Source organism: Ixodes scapularis, unplaced genomic scaffold (genome assembly GCF_016920785.2).
Source record: "Ixodes scapularis isolate PalLabHiFi unplaced genomic scaffold, ASM1692078v2 PGA_scaffold11__112_contigs__length_91849675, whole genome shotgun sequence".
NCBI lineage: Eukaryota > Metazoa > Arthropoda > Arachnida > Ixodida > Ixodidae > Ixodes > Ixodes scapularis.
In genome coordinates, this window is record NW_024609837.1 from 2,849,292 (window position 1) to 2,870,732 (window position 21,441).

The 21,441-nt window shown below is 45.8% G+C and overlaps 1 protein-coding gene across 1 annotated transcript in view; it reads left to right on the plus strand.

Annotated features, from left to right (window-relative positions):
- The first annotated feature begins 2,699 nt into the window (after positions 1-2,699).
- The window catches only part of LOC8043170 (hemicentin-1), a 64,475-nt gene continuing 45,733 nt past the window's right edge, over positions 2,700-21,441 (plus strand). Inside the window, exons 1-3 of the mRNA XM_040502038.1 lie at positions 2,700-2,785; positions 2,854-3,019; positions 7,042-7,456. Coding sequence (XP_040357972.1) covers positions 2,700-2,785; positions 2,854-3,019; positions 7,042-7,456 — 667 coding nt within the window. The remainder of the gene's footprint in view (positions 2,786-2,853; positions 3,020-7,041; positions 7,457-21,441) is intronic.

The window sequence follows — 21,441 nt, forward strand, 5'->3', positions numbered from 1 at the left end:
CTACCCCGCCCATCCTTACAGGGATACTGAACCGAAATTTCGAGCTCACAAAATAAGGCTGGACGGATTGGCGGGACGCTGGAAAATCCAAAGACGTCACTCCCACTGCGATATATCTCTAACGGAGGGCCGTATTTTTGGAGAAGTGCGCGATTGAACACGGCCGACGAGGCCGCCGAGACATGTCATGTCATGATTCTTATTCCGTCTCCTCCTCGCTACGTTCCGTCGAGCTGATCAATCGAAGCGAGGAGGAGAGAAACGCTTCCCCTCATTCTCAAATTTTCCAGGGGCACAATGGCGTCATAGCCCTTACTTGATCGCGCCCTTCTTTTCCAAAAGTACGGCCATCCATTTCAGATGTCGATGTTTGAGGGATGTTTTGAAGTTTGCAGCGTCCCGTTCAACGCGTCTGAGAACTTATTTTGCAACATCCGAACTTTCGGTTCAGTATCCCTTTAAGCTGGCAGTGCCGTGGAAGCCACGTGCCCGCTAAACCACTCATACATCTATTTTTCAACACGTGACTACGCTCCCGCCCTCACCCACGCGCAGAGAGCGGGATAAATTGATGAAAAGGAGGCGGCTGATTGGGGTTCGGCGAGATTGCAATTCCCGTGGCCCTTTCGGCTTAGGAATGGACGCAGTATACTGTCAAGCCACTTATCCCTTTTTTTCTCTTCGACTTCCCCTTGCTCACCACTTTTGTGCCTCGTCTTCCCCATTTACCCTCCTTCCCTGTTACTTAGCTCTTCCCATCGCGCCCCATCCTCCCTTGTACCTTAACTCTTTTCGTCCCTTCTTGTCACTCTATCCCCCTTCTATTCTTTTTATTAATTCGAGAAGAGACGTCTCCGAATCTGACGTAATGCTTCTCGCTTCTGTTCATTTCCTTTCTCGTTTCCCTGCCAATGCCTCCCTATTCCCCAACGACTCTCCTCGTCAGTCCGAAACATTTTTTTCCTCCCTTTTTTTCCCTATTCTTTATCGTACTTATTTAAGTTTTCCCACTCGTGCCTGTTTACTTTCTTTCTCGCTTCTGTATCTTTCTTTTCTTTCTCTCCTTCTGTTTCGCACTCTTTCATTCGGGAGGGAAACACACTCCCTGTTCACCCCACGATGGACCGCGCCTGACGTTACCAGCCATCCCAGCCAATCCAGCGCGGCGAGCGCTTCACGTGACCACGCTCCACCTCCCCTACGTCGCTGCACCCATCCCAGAATCCCCAATCACATTGCCCGCAAATCACACAAGAGACGCGATGTTTTCTGCAGAGATGTTGAAATAAGATGTGGACGCGCCACAAGCAGGTTCAAAACGCGTTTGCTTCGCAGATATTTAGACTTCGAACGTGTCTGCCGAAGACAGCATTTGTACGACCAGTGTCCGTCGTACGAGGAAGAAACATGATTCAGACAGTGACTGCAGACTGACTTTTATACGATGTGTGATCCGAGTGGCCGAGGTTTGAGGTCACGTGACGCTCGCTCGGCATTGGATTGGTGGATTGCCTCGGATAGCCCGTAGCGTCTGGCGCGGTCCATCGTCAGGTGGAAACGGATTGGAGGACTCGGTCCGGTTCCCCATCTCCCGATTTCCCGGCCCTTTGTGCAGTCCTGCCTGGGGAACGAGATACCCCCTTAGTCGCCAAAGGCTGGAGCGCGGGTCAAATTTCCGCGGCGGCTGGTATTGACAGGCCCCAGTGACACGGTCTCTTTTGTGCGTTTGTCTGGCCTTTCCTCTCCATATAACTTGCCCAGATGGGTGTTTCGTTTGCTCAGTATTTCGGTGCTGTCGCGGTGGTCGTCGTCGTCGGAGCCACACGCGCGTGGAAGCGAAGACCCTTTGCCTCGCTGTGGACCGAAACGGACGCTGCGATGCATCGGAGTAGAATCCAAGCTCCGGGAGGCTGTCACGCGATTGTACGTTTTGGACGATGCGACGCGCGTAGCATGAAGTCGCCTGTCTCGCAGGATTGCCTGAAGCCCGATTCACATGGTGCGATTTCATTCGCGATTTCGCAGTTTTGACGTCGAGTACCGCAGCTTCCACCGCTAGCTTTGTGCCACGCGAGTGACGTCGCAACTTCAAAATGGCGACCGACATTTCGAGATGTCAACCTCGCTTAACGTGGCTCCCAGCGTCCGTCCGGGTGCATCATAAGTTGGAACCCAGTATAGAGTATGCGGTCCTCGCCAACAAAGTGCGAAAACATCACGAGAACTTTTCTTTTTCGCGAACGTCTAGGACCTCGTACTACCCGACTTATGGCGCACAAAGGGTTTCCAAGTTGACAATATAAGGCTTATAACGTTAACACCTTTTGCTTCATGATTCATTCATTGGATTTTTATCCGTTCATTTCGCAATCGGATCGGCAGCGTCGCAATTTTAAAAGCTCGGGAGTCGCAAGGCTCTGTGTTTGTCTTAAACTCCGTCTCAGTAAGTTGAACGGTTCACCCGTAAAAACTCACAGTAAATCAATGTTATCACCATGGTTGCAATCGAGTATTAACACCATGACGTACTCCCTTTTTTCTGCGCGAGACAATCATGGTTGCCATCGAACAATTCTGTACTTTTTTTTTTCCTAGGACCAGAGTTGTTGCTCCCTCAAAGCCACTCCAAGCTTAGATTGAATCACTCGCTCGAACGCAGCCCACTCGAAACAGGAATTGCGGTTTTTCTACGAGATTAGATGGGGCCTTCGAGTGAACCGGTCTTTAAGTGGCAGGCCGAATCCACCATTTTCACGTCGACCGAGCTGAAATTGGCACAGGGTGGGTTGGTCGCTGACGGAACAAGACGGATTGGTTGTCGGCGGCAATTTTACTCTCAGTGTTTCCGGACAGGAAATCCCCCCTCAAGATCCAATGGAACAAGAACAACAGAAGGAAAAAGGTGGAACCTGGGGTGACAGCTCCAATCGTCCAATGGCGTGACAAGAACAACCAAGGATTCGAGGAGTTGATGTTAGCCTCCGTTTCGTACGTCGATACAGAACGAAAAATAAACAAGGTCGTACGGCATATCAACGGCGAGTCGTTGTGTCTCCGGAATTCGAAGAGTCTTTAGTGCTTTCTTTTTGGACTACGCGGTCAATTTTCGGGTCGAATCGAATCTCAATTTCCGCCTTTCTCCAGGGCTTGCGCTGTCGTCGTAGGGGATTTGGCTTGACGCTGATGCGGGGTGTTGTGGTGTCGCAAACTCCTGCACGAAAGCGCAGTCTGTGGCAACAATCGTTAAAAACTAATCCAATTCTGTTAAAAAAGGGGAAAAAAATAAAGAAAACGGTTTGAAAGACATGTTCAAGTTTTCTTTCTTATTTGTAGCAATCGATTCTACTCTTAAGAGGGACGCTACGTCAAGGTTACAGTATTTTAAGTGACGCGTTTGAAAAATAGTTTCATCAGCTTCCAAAACTACTGAGAGATGGTGCCAGGCCTTTTCATATAATTTATCAAAGTACATTCTTTTTTAAATATATTATTGTCGAAATGCCAGAGTGAGTCTGAATGTAAACTTTTAGAACTTTCAAAATATTCGGCGTCAAACGTCGTTGCAGGAAATTCATTATTTCGACATCAACGGTTCTTTGGAGTGCGTTTCTGGAGTTTCTTTATTGCAATCTAGTAAGGAACGAAGCTGTGAATTTTCATCTGTGAAATTTTACAATATTTTGTCAAGCAAATCTACGTTTCTTTCAAACAATACCTCCGAAATTTTTTTCAAATTAAAGATCGTATAATTTTTTTCCGCAGTCTTGTGATACATGTGTTATGCTGTGTATTTAACGAAAACAAGGATACAAAACAAAAACTGTTCCTGATTATTACATTTTCTCAACAACAGATCTACTCAAGGGGCTGCGTTTTATGTGCGATATACTTTCATTTAATCTTTGAAACGATCAATACAAACACTTAATATTTGTCATAACATTCTCTTTCGCCAATGACAGTATGCCTCGTGAGGTTCACGGACATACACAAAACTGTTCAAAAATAAAGCTTTCAGCCTTTCCACTCTGGTGAAGGAAGACCAGTGAAGCTGTAATATGTTGGGAATGAAGCAATGACCGGTCTTAATCGGCAAGCCAGAGTGGAAAGGCTGGTAAGGTTGCCGGCCATCTATCAGTAACGGCGGAGACCAGATAGCCGACAATGTTGTTGTCTGGTTGCCGCCGTCACTCATAGATGGCGGTAGCTGTCCAGAGTTTAGTGTCATCATTTGTTGCTGACGGACACAATACTGGGGAAACTAGCCCTTCACAGCTCAACTGTAAAAAAATATATATATATATATATTTCCGAGAACCGTCTACGTTTGTGAGCTATGGGATTTGCTCGAATCAGCGAAATAGTCAGCCTTAAAGAGGTACTGACACATCAAAATCATATTTTTTTTTATTATCCGAAACGATTGAAAACGATGCCGGGACATTACCCTCAAAATTTGAGATTTGGGAATTCAGTATTCGTGAAGTAAAAAAACAATTTCCAAATGCCGAATTCGAAGTTCCCGCGCTTTCGGCGCCGGTGCCTTGACGTCAAAAATTGCGGAGACCTGAGAGTCGACTTCCTTTCACCACTCCCTGCTGTTGCCATGGCGACCCAAAGCGAGGAGGAAAGGAGCGAGCGCCCGCGTTGAGGCGGACCGGTTTTGAGCGATGTCGCCTGTTTTCCGTTGGACGATACAAATCCAGGAGACGGCACCACAACGAACTCCCGATTTTTGGTATTTCAAAAAGAAGGGCCGTAGTGCGTTCGCAATTGCGTTAAAAAACATGTTTTAGGATTGCCGTAATTAAATGTTATAGAGATGTCGCCTACAAAGCTTCTAAATTTCCTGATTTTTGACGTCACCGATCAAAAGAAGCGAGGAGGCGAGAGGCGGGAAAATCAAACGCCAAAAATAAAAAGGCGCGCGCTCGCGCGGGAAAATATTTTTTTCGCGATGCGGTTTTTTTTGCGTGTCTATGACTGCAACTTGCATCGTTTTAGACAATAAAAATAAATACGACCTTTGGGGAGTCAGTGCCCCTTTAACCATGAACAGTCTTATTTTTCGTCGTTTCCTTCGCAGACACTGAGCGACACAATTGAAGCAAACGCTCGATCGACGCTTAGAGTTTGTCGTCAAATCAACCACTTCGGTAGGAACTACTCACCCGAAGTGGGAACCCAGAAACGGTAACTTTTGGGGACTGCCAATACCCTTCCGCAAGGCAAAGTCCGAAAAAAAAAAAAATGACCGCATCTCCACGTGGTGAATGATGCTGATTGGGGCGAAGCTCTGGTGGTGCTGATGATACTGATTTTATTGTTCATAGGTAGTGCTGATGGTGCTGATATTTTTTTATTGCTCATAGGTAGTGCATAGTTCCGGGTTTCCCCGTTTCGACTTCATTAATACTACTGTATGGTCGGTGAAATGCAGAGCCAGTGGTTCTTCTAGCGGATCAGCTTGTATCCGCTAGAAGCCGTGGGAACGCATCTCCACTGCTTAAGTCAACGGTCCAAGTCAGAAAGTGAATCTGTGGTATGGAACGCGGTTATATACGCAGTTGAGCATTTGAGCATCAGTAGGCGGCGCGATCCCGTTCGGATCGTGTGCTTCATTCAGAAATCTGGTCACCTGATCCCGGCGCGCTCCAAAACGCCCCGTGGAATTCGCCATGACACATTTCTTCCATTTTTTTTTTATTCGCACGCAGGTAACATTGCAATTAGACTCGGGTAGTCTTTTTATCGAGCATAGCATTACACGATAACTTGCATATCAAAATCCGGGCATCTGCGTTTGAAATTTCCCAAATGATGAGATTTTAAACCGAGTTTGTACGCCAGCCGGATGTTAGGTACAGTCCACTCAGCGGAGCAGACGGCGTGCGGGGTGAGAGGGGGAGGGAATTTTTTCTCGCTCCGTTCTTCATAGTGGAACGGTCTATAGTTTCTGTGGAATGCACCTTTTTTGTTGTTTTTTGTTTTTTTTTCAAGCTGGGATAGGGATAGGGAAGCCCCAGTGCGTGACAAATGCCATTCACGGCGAAGTTTGAGGGAGCAGAATGTAGCTTTGTACGTCCTCTGTTCAAAATAGCCCCCTCGCGCACACACACACCGAAAAAGAAAAAAAATCCTGCTTACGGTACCTACTCGCAGCCCGTAGGAAAACCAGAACCGAAGAATGCTTAAAGCGGATGCAAAATATAACAAAGCCAGCTCAAATAGACGTCAAGATCCCGTATTTCCCCTACGCGGTCCTTGTGACAAGCAAGGTTTCGAGGTTAGAAGTAGTTCATTGTTATGAACTACTTCTATTACTGCATTACAAAGTACCGTACGTGTTAAATAAATGTTCCACGAACAACATAAACATCTACACAATTGGCAAAAAAGACTTACGTACCTACTGTTTTAACTATTCATAGCTAATTTTGTTCTTCTGCTACTGCGATGTTATGTGACCTTGTTTTATTTTTCTTATCACCATGGTAAAGTGTTTTATATGTTTGTTGTCCGAGCTGCTGCCATGTATAAGGGGGACCCAGACCCAGTCAAGCTGCTTTTAGCAGCTTTTGTCTGGGGACCCCTCCAGTACTTCTGGAAAAATAAAGTTTATTGTATTGTATTGAATTGTATGAACGCAAAAGATGTAAGTCTTCACAGAATAAAGTAATCAGAAAAGCAGCCCTTGCTTCTTAAAGTACTGTCCAATTACTTTTGCTGTCGAGAAATGAAGTAAGCTAATCGAATACTTTTTAGCCAAGAGTAATAGTGATTGTAATCGATTACTTTTTTTAGTAATGTGTACAAGACCTGTTGCGGATTGCGCAAAAACCTCAAATACGCCTTTTGGATATTTTCTTATTTTTTATTCCTCAAATACTGAGTTTTTAAGTTTCGAATATTGAGGGTAATATCCACGCATCGCTTTTAATCGTTTCTGATTATAAAAGAAACATGATTTTGACCTGTCAGTGTCCCTATAAATAGTGCATTTTATCAGTCATAGGGCACTGGAGATAAAGACCACTGCAGTTGTTTTGTTGTTCCATTCACGGCTTATCTCCCCATCTCAATCGTATTTTGTTTTCTTCTCTCGCAGCGGAAGCTCAACTCCTGACAGCGCTCGAAAACAGCCGAGTCCAGCTGAGTTGCGACATCAGGGCTCCGGGCCCCGGCGACTTTCCCGTGCGGATCCTGTGGTTCAAGGACCTCAGCCCTAGTCCCGTGTACAGTGTGGAAGTGAACTCGAGGACCGGAAGCCTCTCTCAGGTCCGCCAGAGCGCCCAGCTGAGCGGTCTTCAAGGACGTGCCTACTTCTCGGTCATCCAGGTGCCCGCAGTGCTGAGCATCGACGGACTCAGACACTCGGACAACGGCACCTACGTGTGTGCCGTGGACTTCAAGAAGGACTGGACGAGGAAACTCACCACGCACCTCATCGTCATCGGTGAGCCCCTGCTAGAGGCACCTTTCTAGACCTTATCTTTGAGGCGAACATTCCGGAGTCACTTAGCTGGAAACCTGTTACCATGCATTTTCAGGGACTGTGAAGTGTTTCATTATCCAAATAATCAAAACTGGCATCGCGCAGGAGGTGATTATTATAATGGCCTATACACCCTTTCATCCTCTATCACCGTGTCAGAAAATGTTGAGTCACTAAGCTGTGAACATGCGAGCGGCGTCTGATAACCCGCAGAGGAGAGTTGCCATGCGTGATCCGAGAACGCCAACCACGCCCCAGTTGACAAAGACGACGGTGCGCAGACGAGAGGTATTAGATTACAGACCTTTTCTACGCGGGCGCCGTCACCTGGAATCGCGGAACTTCCGGTATGCGGGAAAACATCGTAAATTTGCTCTCGCTCACGCCACTGGGAGAAGATCTCGTTTCAATCGGGACTGCCTATCATTCTTGGGCTGCCTTTTCTATATTATTTTACTTGCACTAAATTGTAATGCCTCGCTTTTTTTCTTCATACAGCGCACCGGATTTGTCAGCCTCGTGGCTAAGCACGAAGGTGAACAAAACTTGGGGACCCTTAAGCTTTGCCTTTAAGAGGGGAGGAGAGGGGAGGAGATCGAACAGTCACGCCTCTAGCGAAACGCTCCAGCTGCGGGGACAACTGACCGAATGTTCTTGTTTGTTTTTGATCAGCGATATCGTATATAGATGACGATTCGAAGGCCGCTCCTCGTGCGACCAAAGCATTGGTCAAAGTGAATTTCTTGTGCCCAAACCGCGCTAGGCGACGTTCAATTTCTTTTTTTTTATATACTGTGTTAGTAAACACTGGACTGTGGGGACACCAAGCTCGACGACAAAGTTCGTCGTCGAGCTTTGTTCGATCTCCTACCCAATAGCGTTATCGTGTTCCGTTCGCAAAGCCTTCTCATATAAACGCGTGCTCGTTGCTAAGCCGTGCAAGCGTGTGTCCGTGGTCTAGTTGGTAGCGTCACGTGTGACGTGACATCATACGTGATTGTGACGTCATGACCCTATGGACCCGCTGAAGATGGGGGAAAAACTTTCAGCAAAATGTGGCGGAAAACTTTTCCCGCCAAAATTTAGCGGGAAAGTTCCATAATAAAACGCGCGCAGCCACGTGTAACAGACGTGGCTGCGCGCGCTGCATTTTGGGATTTTTTGTCCACTCGACGCTGACGCCAGATTGCCTGCGACACGAGGTCCTGCACGAATAAGTATGTACTCAGTTTCACGTTAAGTACGACCTCAGCCGACACTACGATCCGATGGAACAATTCAGGCAGCTTCGAAAGTGCACCGTTTCGACGCTCGTCGCCTATCTCTATTTTCTCTCTAAAGCTAAATCAATTGTACGCATATATAAAAACAAATTGTATGGGATATCGCGGGGCAATTTGGTTACATACGTGAAAAGGGTGAACGTCACGTGACGTCAATTTGTCCGCTAAATTGAGCGAGGAAACTGAATTGGTCTGTAGATCGCGTGACGTTAATATTTCCGCTAAACTTGGCGGAGAAACTGGATTGTTGGAGAGTTGAAAAGACGTTAATTTTCCCGCCACATTTATCGGCACAATCGACGTCACGCGACCGGATATCATGTGACCTATACACCAATTAAACTTCCCCGCTAAATTTAGCGGAGAAACTGGAATGGTGCATAGGTTCGTGACGTCCCACAATGCAACACCGCGGGCGTTGCATTATCGGACGTCACAGGCCATGGCTTTGCGAAATCCGGAGCAGCCAGCCATAGAACGTTTCACGTTGAAAAGCGCAAGATGGCGCCACATACCTGCGCGGGATTCGTTCAGCCGTCGCTGTCACTCGCAAAGAACGCGAGTGCCATGACGATAAACGTTTGGCGCTGCTTGATTGCCGGGTCGCAATGTTAGCAGCGGTCCAACTTAGTGTAAACGCGCCCAAGAAACCAAGTTCCTATATGGGCGCCGCTATATTTGTTTATGCTGACGCCATGACACAGAAGGAGAGCTGCGCTTTTTGCAAGACTCCGTTTCTTTTTACTTTTTTAGAAACGTTCGCACATATTGTAGTGCAATAACATCAGAACTGCATAGTCACGATAGCTCAAAGAACAACACCGATGCCAACGGTGCTGTGAAAGCCAAAATCTTGTTTTATACGCAGACCCTGTCTTCGCAAGAAAATGCGTTCGAGATTGTTATCTCCTATTTGTTATCGCTGGGGGCTAACATTTCCGACACTGGTCTATATCCACGACGGTACGTCTCTGTGCACCCTTCTAGCCACGTCTAAAGAAAGCACGCTAAGATGCTCGTAGGAATAAACAAGAACCCGCAATTCCTGTTCGCTAAAAAAACACAAGGCAAAGTGCGAAGAGGTGAAACGAGAGAACTGACTCGCCACGGAGGAAAGACGATTCGTGCAGCGGCTTATTTGCTGTCCCCAAATCTTCCACGTGGAGGCAGTAAGATGAGCGCGAGTGTCCCTTCGCTTTTCATGTGGCGCTGGCCAGACCGAGGCGGGACAATGGGGCACTTGGAAGATAAATCGCCTCCTGGCCGAGGAGCCAGATTATGCGGGCACGACGCAGTAAACGACGGTTTCGTATCAGGGTGGGGAATAATGTAGATCAGTATGATATAGATCGCGATGTAGTTCAGAAATTTGATTCTGATATAAATCAGACCAGGCTGACTTGAATGAAACCTCTCCCGCAAAAATAATCCTGGAAATATATATATATATATATATTGCCAGTTGTCAGTCATTTGGTGTTCTATTAACATCTGTTTTGTATTTATACTGAAGAATCATCGCACAATATTAGGCTGAATAGGAGCTATAAAATGTGCTTCTCCAAGCGAATCGGAGAGTTGAGCTTGATTTCTACCGTCCACATCGTTTGTCAGGGACGTAAAGTCCGATAGCAACAAAATCATAACGCAAGGAAAAAAAAAATAAAAAAAAATGAAACGGAAATTAGAGACGGAGTGTTTTGTTGCAATTAACTCAGAAAAAAAAATGGTAGCTTCTTGACAAAAAATACTTTTGTTCTAGCATGGCGACCAATACATCAATAAAACGTTTCTCATGAAGCTGTACTTTCTATATAAAGAAATTCTTTCTTCCGCTTAGTTATCAGTGATCAGACGAATCGATCAATCAATCAAACATGTTCAAAAATGCATCTAGTTTAAGAGAGTCACTAGTTTCTAGCTAAAGTAAAGAATAATTAAAAAAATTACTGCATGCGACGCTCTGCGGGTTGCATTATAAGAACTCTTTGGCCGTGGAAAGGAGCGGTAGGGTTTCGAGTTCGATAGCCCCGTTGACGAGCAAGTGCATCTCGGCACTGGCTGAAAGGAAAGTCAGGACTCGCTCGCGTTACACCCATTCATCTTCCTGAAAGCCCTGTTGAAACACGGACCTCCTGCTGCCGTGAGGACCTGCCTTATATTAGCGAGGGGTATAGGAGTGTTTCTCTCGACCAGGGGGCGCTGTAGTGTTCACAATACGCAACCACGAAAAAGGCGCATTTGCTAGCGTTCGCGAGACGGGACCATTTAATGCTGACGTGAAGCGGCGTCCTAGCGTCCCATCATGTACCGCCCACGGGCGTAAACTAGCGGCTGTCAGTTTCCCATGGCGTCTGCTCATGGTTCACGCGCACTAACAGAGCGTTTGAAAGGACGCAACGCTACGCACATTGAAAATGCTACCTTAATATATCCTATGTTTCTCTCCAGGGGCGCTGTTCACAACTTCAGAGCTACAGGTCTGTAGGAGTCCAACCAGCCGCGTCCCATCTCTATCTGGCGTCCTGCTACCGCTTCAGGGCTTCTAAACTCGTCCAACACAAAGTTGGGGCCAAAGTTGACGGAGCGCACCGATGGGCCTATCAAGACCAGGACTTCACGCTTCTTTCGCTGACGTCCAATCCGCCCGCTCCGCGAACTTTCGGCTTCAACTTTGTGCTTGACGAGTTTAGGGCCCCAGAGTGCAGCATTGGAACAGGCTGACCGGCCCAGTATACATCTTCCATGTGCCTTCGTAGTCGTGTTTACATTCCCACAAACTCTGGCACGCCGGGAGCACCCCTCCTGCAAAATAAAACAATAAGAAAAGGTCCCCAGCATTTTATCTTTATGGGTAGGCAATACTTAGAGTATTCGAACATTCAAGCACTGCATGTATTTGGTCGTGACCGGGAATATCGCGAAGTGTGGTTGGCAAATTCAAAACGAAACTGTGGCCAAGGGCTTCCCACGATGCTTTACTCGGCACTACACTGGCAGGATCGCTTCTATTTTCCAAGAGATCTATTTAAATACAAAAAATCTCATTAACTTGATTTGTTTTAAACAATATACTTTTTTTTTTGCGCCGAGCTCTTCTGAAGGTTTTAAAAACGACGGGGCTTATTTTCAATAGCTATTTGGAAGTTAATTCGGCATTTGCCGCTACAAGAGTTTCCACATTCGCTTGACTGATATAGTGGCCCTTGATATTAACAATGAATTTGACAACTGAGCAGACAGCATTGCGTGCGATGTTTGAAGATAGTCATCTCAATAGGGATGGTCCAGGCGATCGGATACAAGCAAACGGGAGAGGAGCGGAATGGTGGAGGGTCCACGCAAAATGTTTTTCTTTCTCGAATAAAACGAGACAAAAAGTAGCCTGTCCGTGTTTCCGGATTTTACCGCTCGGGTATTGTTTGGCGCTGCTCGAGAGACTCCCTTCGCACACCCTCTTTTTTTTTTAATCTCCTTTCCCCTTTAGAGAGGTCACACTCTTTTCCGATATGACAGGTCTTCTAGAATAAAGGAGGCCATGGCTAGAAATAAAACAGCGCAGCCGTGCAGATCAGAAGAAAAAAAAACAATAACTGCTGCGCACTGTTTTTTTTATTCTTTTTTTTTACGGCTTTAAGGGTGTAGCCATTTGAGGGACTTAATCGATGACTTAACACCCTCATTTCTAGTAGTGCATTAACTTTACTAGTAAAATTCGGTGTGGAAAAGAGTGCTGCTACGGAAAAAGAATGTAAGCGAGCTGTCACCCGCTTCACGCAACTTTTAATAAAGTTTTTATTTGTTGTTTTTTTTTTTTGGCGTGTACATTGCATAATTATTGCGGACACCAATGGTTTCGACTCGGAGACCCATTCCTTCAACTTCGAAATACAAAGCTTTGTGTGCAGTACTATACGAAATCAAAGCAACACGCTCGTAACATTCAGACTAAACCCTTTTCAAAACTGCGCGCCACCTAGTAGCGGCTCCGCCGATTATCCTTGTTCTCCATTGCTTGGGCACGCTCTCTGAGCTCCTATTGGGAACGAGCGCCGCGTCAGCGTTCGGCGAGGACTCGTATCCAATCACACGCTTCGTTTCCCCCCTAAAAATGGTGACCACCAATGTTGCTTGACCGGGTTTTGAAAATCGGTCTATCGCGGAGGTTGTTACACGCGAATTTGTGTCTCAATTTTCGAGCAGTCGTCAGGTTCGTGATACCGGTCTCGTCCTTACTTCGCGGCGTCTCTACTTACGTTTTACATAGGAATGTGAAAGAGCGTGTTCCGGGTGCGAATCGGTGCACACTTGTGGCTGGTAGAACCGTTATATCTAGAATTCTGACTTATTGTTTGCTGACTCCCTTCGGAGTACAGCAAACAATTATAGTTGGCGAGTAAACGAGACGTTTGATTGTAATTAAAAATGCAGTTTATTTTTGTTCAATGTAAGAAATGCCTAATTCAATACAAAGGATAAATTGGAACAAGTGACCGAAAACGTGTGAATCTAATTAAAGGTTTTGTTTGATTATACTGCAACATTTATGAAGATACATTACGTCGTTTTTTTATTAATACTTATTATAGATAATCAATCGTTACCTAACTGTTGTTTCCTTTATTATTTTCTATTATTTTTTTCTCTCGCTGGATTGCTTAAGGCGATAGGACTCCATCAACATATATTACCGCGGCAGGTGCTGTTGGCTTCACGCCAACCACATGCCCCTTAGAGTGTTTTTGTCTAACTAACTACTTCTTTTATTACTATAATAGTAGAATTTGCATTGCCCTTTCAGTTTTATTTTATCAAACTAATAAGCGATATATTTATTGAGTAAATTTTTCTTTTTTCAATTCAAATGTTTTATTTTGTTCTTTTTTTCTTTGGGGGGGTGGGGGGTGGGTTCTAGTCTTTTTTTTTTTGCGTTAACGTTTTTATGCTCAAGAAAGACAACAAAGTTATCGAGGTCTTTCGCTGGACTGACGAAGGACCTAGCAAGTTCCAAAACGGTTCGTTATTCTTCAACCGGCACAAAAGAGCCGACCCACCCAGGGGTAATACAGTTTTGATATCAGACGCCAGTTATATACAAAATTTTAGCGCCGCAAGTTATGTACTTAAACATCATGTATTTGCTAAACTAACGCCACGCTCAACACAAAGCTGGCGTTCAGTGTTGCCCCGCTATTTAGCTCTTTAAAAACGTGCAAAGAAACAGGGCAGAATGAATTCGCCTACCCGGTAAACACTCATTTATTTCCTCGCTTTCGCGCGTGCAAAGAGAACTACAGTAGCAAGAAAAAAAATTTTAGTTGTGTCTCGATATCGCCTGGGAGAACTGACGGTATTCCAAGCTCGCTGGAAGTTGGGGGCGGCCTTATAAATATCGGAGCACGGAAACACGGATGCAGCGGCGTGTTCTCCTTTTTTTGAAGCCGACGGTCGAACACCCTACCGCCCGCTCTTATTTTCATTTTAATTTCCACCGGGGGAGGTTCCGCATTCCTAAATTCCGAGCCATTCATCTCACGTCGCTTTAACGTCCCCGGGACATTGGCGGGTTTCGAAAGGGCACCGGGACTCCGCTGGCTTTTGTTTCGACACAGGATGAACCGCACCGGACCCTGCGAGCAATTCCAGCCAATACAACGCGCCTCACTTCGCTTTTCCCGAAGCTCTCATACGACGCCCACTCGGAATTGAATTGACTCCTAGCGTCCCCCGCGGTCCATCGTAGCCTCGGCGTCCCTGGGAACATGGCAGCTTCAGGAAAGGGCACCGCGACAGCGGCCGCCTCGGTTCATAACTTGACGATGGACCGCGGCGGAATCTGCGAGCCGTCCAAGCCAATGCACATCGCGCGCTCCGGGCGCTACACTCCAAAAACGCGACGGCCCCCAAACGCGGCTAAGTCTTTTTTTTTTTTTTTTACTGCAATCACGTGACACTTACGCCGCACCGGATTGGCCAGGATGGCTCGCATAGCGTTCCTGGCGGTCCGTCGCGAGGTTGAAACGAAGTACGCGCTCCGTTTACCCCCTAGACGACGGTACGGTGGAAGCTACATCCTCGTTTTGCCGGACCTATGCGTCTGTCTCGAGTCACGTGGTGACGCAGTCGCCCGCACCCCCGCACAGAAAATAAAGGGTGGTCACGTGATCAAAGGGAGCCGGTTTATTGGTCCGGCGAGCAAGTAGCATCCGGCGCACTTTCAGCCTTCTGGGGTTGAAACGGAGAGCAGTGTCTGTCGGGGAGCGCGACACCCCCTGAGAAACGAGGAAAACATAGTCGGGGAAAAAGCGCGCACCAATCACCGTTGCCCGTCGTCGGACTCGAGAATGTGTCCAATTTTAACGGAATGTAACTCTCTCTCTTCTTGTTCGTCCGTCAACTGTGTGCGGCGCAGTGCATTTAATTCGTCGTCGAAGCCCTCGGGATTTTTTTTGTTTAGTTTTTTTGTTTAAAAATGCCGTACGCGAGAGCGCGCGCTCTGGAAGTCGGGAAGGTTAGAGGGGCGTTTGGGATGACTGCTAAAAAGTAAAAAAATTTTAAATAAGAAAACAAAAAAAAACACTAGTGCGGGGCGAATTGAATTGTAGGGTGATATATTGTCGAATCTTTCGTGGCACCCGAACACACCGTAATTATTTGATGCCGAGTGCGAAGGGAGGAAAAAAAAACAAAAAAAAAAACTGGAAGTATATTAAAAAGGGAACGACCGTACATCGCGCGCTAGCAGTATTTTTGCACACAAAGCGCCGCTGGCGCGAATAAAAATTCAAAAATAAGCGTGAAAAGGCGGAAGTGGAGAAACTCTCGCGTGCCTTTGTATTTGCAATAGGATAGTTTTGTTTTTACTTTCCTGGTTGCGTGGAGAGCTGTACCAGGGGTGTAGGATGGAATGCAAGGCGTGTACGACGGAGAATGATTGCTCATTAGGGGTTACAGTAAACAAACGACTAATGTATGGCAGGAAACGCGCAACGAAATTGATTGACAAAACAAGAACATGGGAAGGAAACTTGGAGGTAATTCTTTTTTTATTCGTTAATGATTGTTTTGTGACGCACTCACTTGCGGACGGAGGATATTAATTTTAATAGTTAATCTGGAAATAAAAGCGTTATTTTTTAACTTAAAGGATTTGCATGAGAAGGATGCTAGAGATCCCTGAAAGCCGGTATGACTGAACAAATCTATCTTGTTTTTTTTTAATTTTATTTAAAAGGGCAAGCTTTTAATTCATAAAAATGACAGTGAAGAAGTAAACATTTCATGCGACTCAGTGTTTTCAGGGAACACCCTGGACATTCTAAATCTTTTTTTCTTTATTAATAACGGCCAAAAGGCTTCGGAATTCAGTGCACTTGTTTCTTTAAGGGGCAGTGCAACGATATTCAGTTGGAAGTTTTTCTTTTTTTCCACTTGGCACGGGCTTACTGGAACTAGTGACACTCAAGTATAATCGCACACAACGCGGTTGACAGCGAAATCTTTTTGGTTGCGGTGTAATTTCAAGAATAAGAGGAAGAGTTTTTTTCCCAATTTCTTCTTTTCTAAACGTGACGCAATTTGGAGGTAGCAGTGCACCCGAGCATGACGTGAGCACTCGATTTGGGCTCGCGATAATTAATAGCTTGACAAATTATTCGGGTCGTGGTTGGTGCCCAATCGCTGCAATGACGACAATGCCTAACAATGTCTGGAAGTGAGCGAGTGTCCTCTACTTCGCCAACCCCAGTACGTAATCGGCTTCCGACCAGCTGGCCGCTTGTTCTCGCTGCAAGTTGAGGAAAAATATAAAATAAAAATGCATCTTCTTTTTTTAATATTTTTTTCCGTCTGCCATTGCACGAGAAAAAAAACTAACGCGTGTCTCATGGGTTATAAACGTCAGTGTTTAGGTATTCTAAGTGGTAGTATTTACACGAAAGAGAAAAAAAAAGCGTTGAACGTCCCGTTTAATGTTTAAGAACTGTCGTCAAAAGGGGCACGTGTGTGGCGATAGAACTCGGGTTTGGGCTAGTTGGTCCACACCGTTTAAAAGATTAGGAAGATCGAACAAAACGAGGAGGATGGAAACACAAAAGAATATAGGACAGGCGCTATTGAACTGTTTTTTTTCCCCATGCGGAGGATATGTTCCTTTCTGCTCTTAGATGATCATATATGTATCCTCGTATGCTCTCCGGACGCATTCATATATTTATTTTACTTGAAAATCACGCTGACAAAAACATAACTCGAACGATCGATGCTTATTATTTAATACGCATTTAGAAAAAAAAAAAGAATGAATGAAACCTCGCATTATTCGAGGGTAATCAAGAATGCTATGTTTAATTTTCAACCGTATATTGCGAAATCCCCTTTCCTTTTTTCTTCGCCTCCTCCCTTATCAATTTCTCAAGCTCGAAACCCGCAGTCGTACTGCAGGCATGATGACAGAATTACATGCGGACGCGCCTCAAACATGTTTTAATCATGTTTGCTTCGTACATGATTCAAACGTGTCTGCAAGCAGCTATTGTGCGATTGATGTAAAATGACCGTCCCATACAAATAAGAAACACGGTTCACACAGCATCTGCAGGCTTTCTTGTGCGATGCATTAGGAGTGCGACCCTGAACCAGCGGTGCACCATCAAAACAAAGGAACCAAAGGAATAAAAAAAAAAAAATAGGTATTTGGCCCGAGAAAGAGAGGGTTACAGCCGCGCCCGTGTAACGCCAGGCTCTTTGCCAGACGCCGGGTTCTAATCCCGGAACGGGCCCGAGGTCTTAGCGGCGTGCCCGGACGCGTTAGCCGCTCACCGCGGAATTGTGACACGGAATCCGCCAGGCTCGAAACGGTCCGTTCCGCGAGGTAACCGCAAGGAAGGATTACGCCTGACTGACACTTCTCGCGAGAAGAGATGATCCCCATCTGATTAACTGGGGCGCCGGTCGTTACAAGGCCAGAGAAGCTATGGGGGCGCTGATGTCGTGCTTTCGAGATAGGGAGCTTATATTTGAGAGAGGATGCATCTCAAACCGTGGAGAGCGTTTGCAGTTTAATGGCGGACTCCTCACGCGCGCGTCAGTTTTGTGGAGGGGAGGAAAGCGAGTGTGTAGGTGAAGGTGCTTACAGCATATCACGGCCTTCCGTCACCTCCTCGCAGTCTATATGGCGAACGAATCCCATTAACCACGTGACTGCGATCGAACTTGGAGGCACTCTGAAATCCGGGCGTTCTACTCTAAGCGTGAGACGTACCTACGAGTCGAAGCATAGCCTCCCCTATACTGACAAAGCCTGGCAGTTCCCACGAGAAGCAGCCGCCGAAATGGAAAAGGTGGAGCGGCAGACAATAGATGAGAGGAGAGCCAGGTGACTGGCGCCCCGCTGCGGCGTGACGCCGAAACAGAATTCTCCCGAGCGAACGAGTGTGTTTCGGATCCTCGCCGCTGCAATAGCTGTGAGATGATGTCCTGGTTCCCCGAGAAAGGGCTCTTTGATGCTCTGTGGTACCAGATCCTCGCTCTCCAAATCTGCGACCGGGCACGCTATGCGGCTCCTTCCACGAGCGTAGCACCCGTAGTTTCTACGGTAAAGTACACTGCTCTTCAACGCCGACTAGTGTAGATCACTTAATTCTTTATTATAACTGGTCTTCAATGGGTTGCAAGCAGGTTGAAACACGCCTAACATTATTGGACAGAATTTTACATTGACCTGTTTAAGCGCGTGTGTTGTTACACTCGATCGCTCGTTTAATTAAAACTTCTGCTGTTCTTTTTTTTTAATGTGAAACGTTCTTCGGTTAGGTGTTCGGAATTCTGTGAGGCCTGGATGAAAGCGTGGCTGCGAGGCTCGGCACTGATGGGTTTTGAGGGGAGGGGAAGAGGCCATCGTAGAAAAAAGAGCTTTTGTGGCAGGCGGGAATCGAACCCCGACCATTTAGACTATTAAGCGAGTGTCTTTCCATGCCGTGAGTTGAGGTGCTATTCGGCGGGAAGCACTGCGGGGCATGCGCTCTCCGTCTGGCAGATACCAACGTGACACCAATGTTTATCATACACAGTTTGTCCACTGTAGTATAAACCTGTGGTGATCGCAAACAACGTGATAGAGGGCCCTGTGTTAATAAAACAAAAAGAAGAAACATTGTTGAACTAGAAAAGTAATATATTATTAACACAATCTAAATTATACGGCCAACTAAACAGTTTAAGAACAGCGAAAGTTTCTCAAATATTTTTTTTTTTAAACTCGGAAATGTGCCCTATGACCACGAATAGAGTAACTAACACATTTTAATGTTTCGATTTTGTTTCAAGATGGCGACTTTTATGGTATTTTTTACAGGCTTCTCGAGTGCGCTAGCCACCACTGCACGGCAGTCAAAGGTAATTTATTCAAACAACAGATATTTTAAGCAGGCAACTGTTTATTTTTGCTCTACATAGTACAATTGATACGAATGAGTAACAGCACGTGCAATGATGCGTTGGTTGAGGGATATCAGCGAACAAATACGGCATTACCAACCGTTTGAATGTTAGCCTTCACACTGTGGAGTACATAAAAAATATACCGCCTATCAATCAAAATAGTATATACAGGTGAATGTAAAGTCGTGGTAAAGGTAGAGTCAAAGTAACGGCGTTTTAAGAAAGCTATTCGTACAACCATTTCTCCTTTTATGGGGCTTCAGATAATACGGGTTATTAGAAACCAGTTGCTTCAACAATAACTGCAGGCAAATATGGTTAAGAATAAACCGTGTTTGGAGGTGTATTAGACCTACCTGTTAGTTTCCCTGGCATGAACATTCAGAATACCTGGTCAGTTTTCTAGAAGACTAAAAGGGAAACACTACTCCTCAACTGCCATCCCTACAGCCACGCCTGGGCAACTCGGTTGGACAAGGTCGTGGGTTGGATATTTACATGTCCCTACGTTATAAAAGGTCACGGAAGTGACGGATTGGCGTCTGATTGGCGGAGGCCCCAGAAGCGCCCAGTAGGCATCAAAACTTGGTTGTACGTCCCCATTGTTTTTTTAATATTCCACCCAAAGAGACTGGTCTCAACCAAATGCTTGCGCCCAAGTCTTTACACCTTGACTTCATAGACAAGACAGCAAAACTTGGAAACGGTATGAGAAGATTGTTTGCATCATCTCTACGTTTAAGAATCATACACATTTTCCAAAGGCCTGCCGGGACTCGCACGTGGTTCCCCGAAGCCTTTGTCTGGTACGTCTTGTTGACACATCAGAGGGACACAAGATTCTCGAACAAGAAGAGCACCGTTTAAATGAAGCCTGAATTCTCAGTGCCAAACCACCATAAAGGAAACAAAACAAGAAATTTCTGACCACCCGTGTTCTCGATGTTGAAACCAAACACTGACAGCGACTTTTTCTTGAAGTCGTGGCACTTACAAATTAAGCCAGAAAGCATAAATACATCTCTCGGCACTTTAACATCCGCGTATGTCCACGCACTTCTATAGATGGCTAACTCAAAAAGAAATGCACCACGTTAATAGCAGACGGAAACGAAAACACTGCTCCTCAACGGCCATCACCGGAGTGACCCTTGAAGAAGAGCCAAGTAGGCATCGAAACGCTGTATTTCCAAAAGGACTTGGTTGAACGTTCTCCATTTTTATTTGTTCCACCCAGCCATACTGATCTCAGTCGAGTGTTTACGTTAAAGATTTCTAGGAAGTATGGTGAATCTAGCCAGTCAATTTCTTTAGCGCAATGTTTGGATATCAGTTGGATATATTTGATCAATTAATCTATAGAGAAAGCCTCTACCCTGACAGTACAAACTATAACACATGGCATTTTCATACTTCTGCATTACCCGGAGCTCAATTCTGTCTAGATATTTATCAGAGTTCAGAGCCTGGGACCTACTTCATGCTCCAGACCTGGTCTTCACCAGTGCTTTTTAGATAGCTGGCTGGTATGTCAAAGAAGCGTTGCAAACTTTTTGTAGCACATCGGAAGTGCAGCATGTGGCAATGTTAGCTGGCCCAGCAGCATTAAGGCCCAGGGGGAACAAACGCCGCACAAGCCTTAACGTTTCTTAAGTTGTTCAAAGGGAGGCTGCAAACAATGCCATATTTTCTATAGTTGCAGTGTGGCAGTCAGTTTTATAGCTTAGCCTGCCGGAGGCGCCACATGCAGCCTTTTGCCTCTTTTGACTAACACTAGACTAGTCCAGCTCATATTGCCACTAATTGTACCTTCCCACGTTTAGTTAAAAAAAGTGCTCATCCAACATAACCGATCCGTGGGAACCGTTAAAGGCAGCAACTGTAAACGCAGTGACGTCTGATTAATGTGGACCTTAATAAATATGAATACCCCCCCCCCCCCCCCCCCCCCTGTAGACACCATTTACGAAAACGAACTTTGTAAATACGTAAATACTTGTCTCGTTATTATGGACAACTCACATTTCGAACAATGTTTGGGGGAACCGAGGTGTCCATAATAACGAGACGTGATTGTATAAGGAGTTACAAATTTACTTTTTCATAGCACTACCTCATTCTGTAAGGGCTCTTTTTGTGATTTAGCTCAAACTGGCAAAACTACTAATATATACGGTGTTCGAAGAGAAAGGATACGCGTGCCACTGCGTGCCAAGCGGGCTT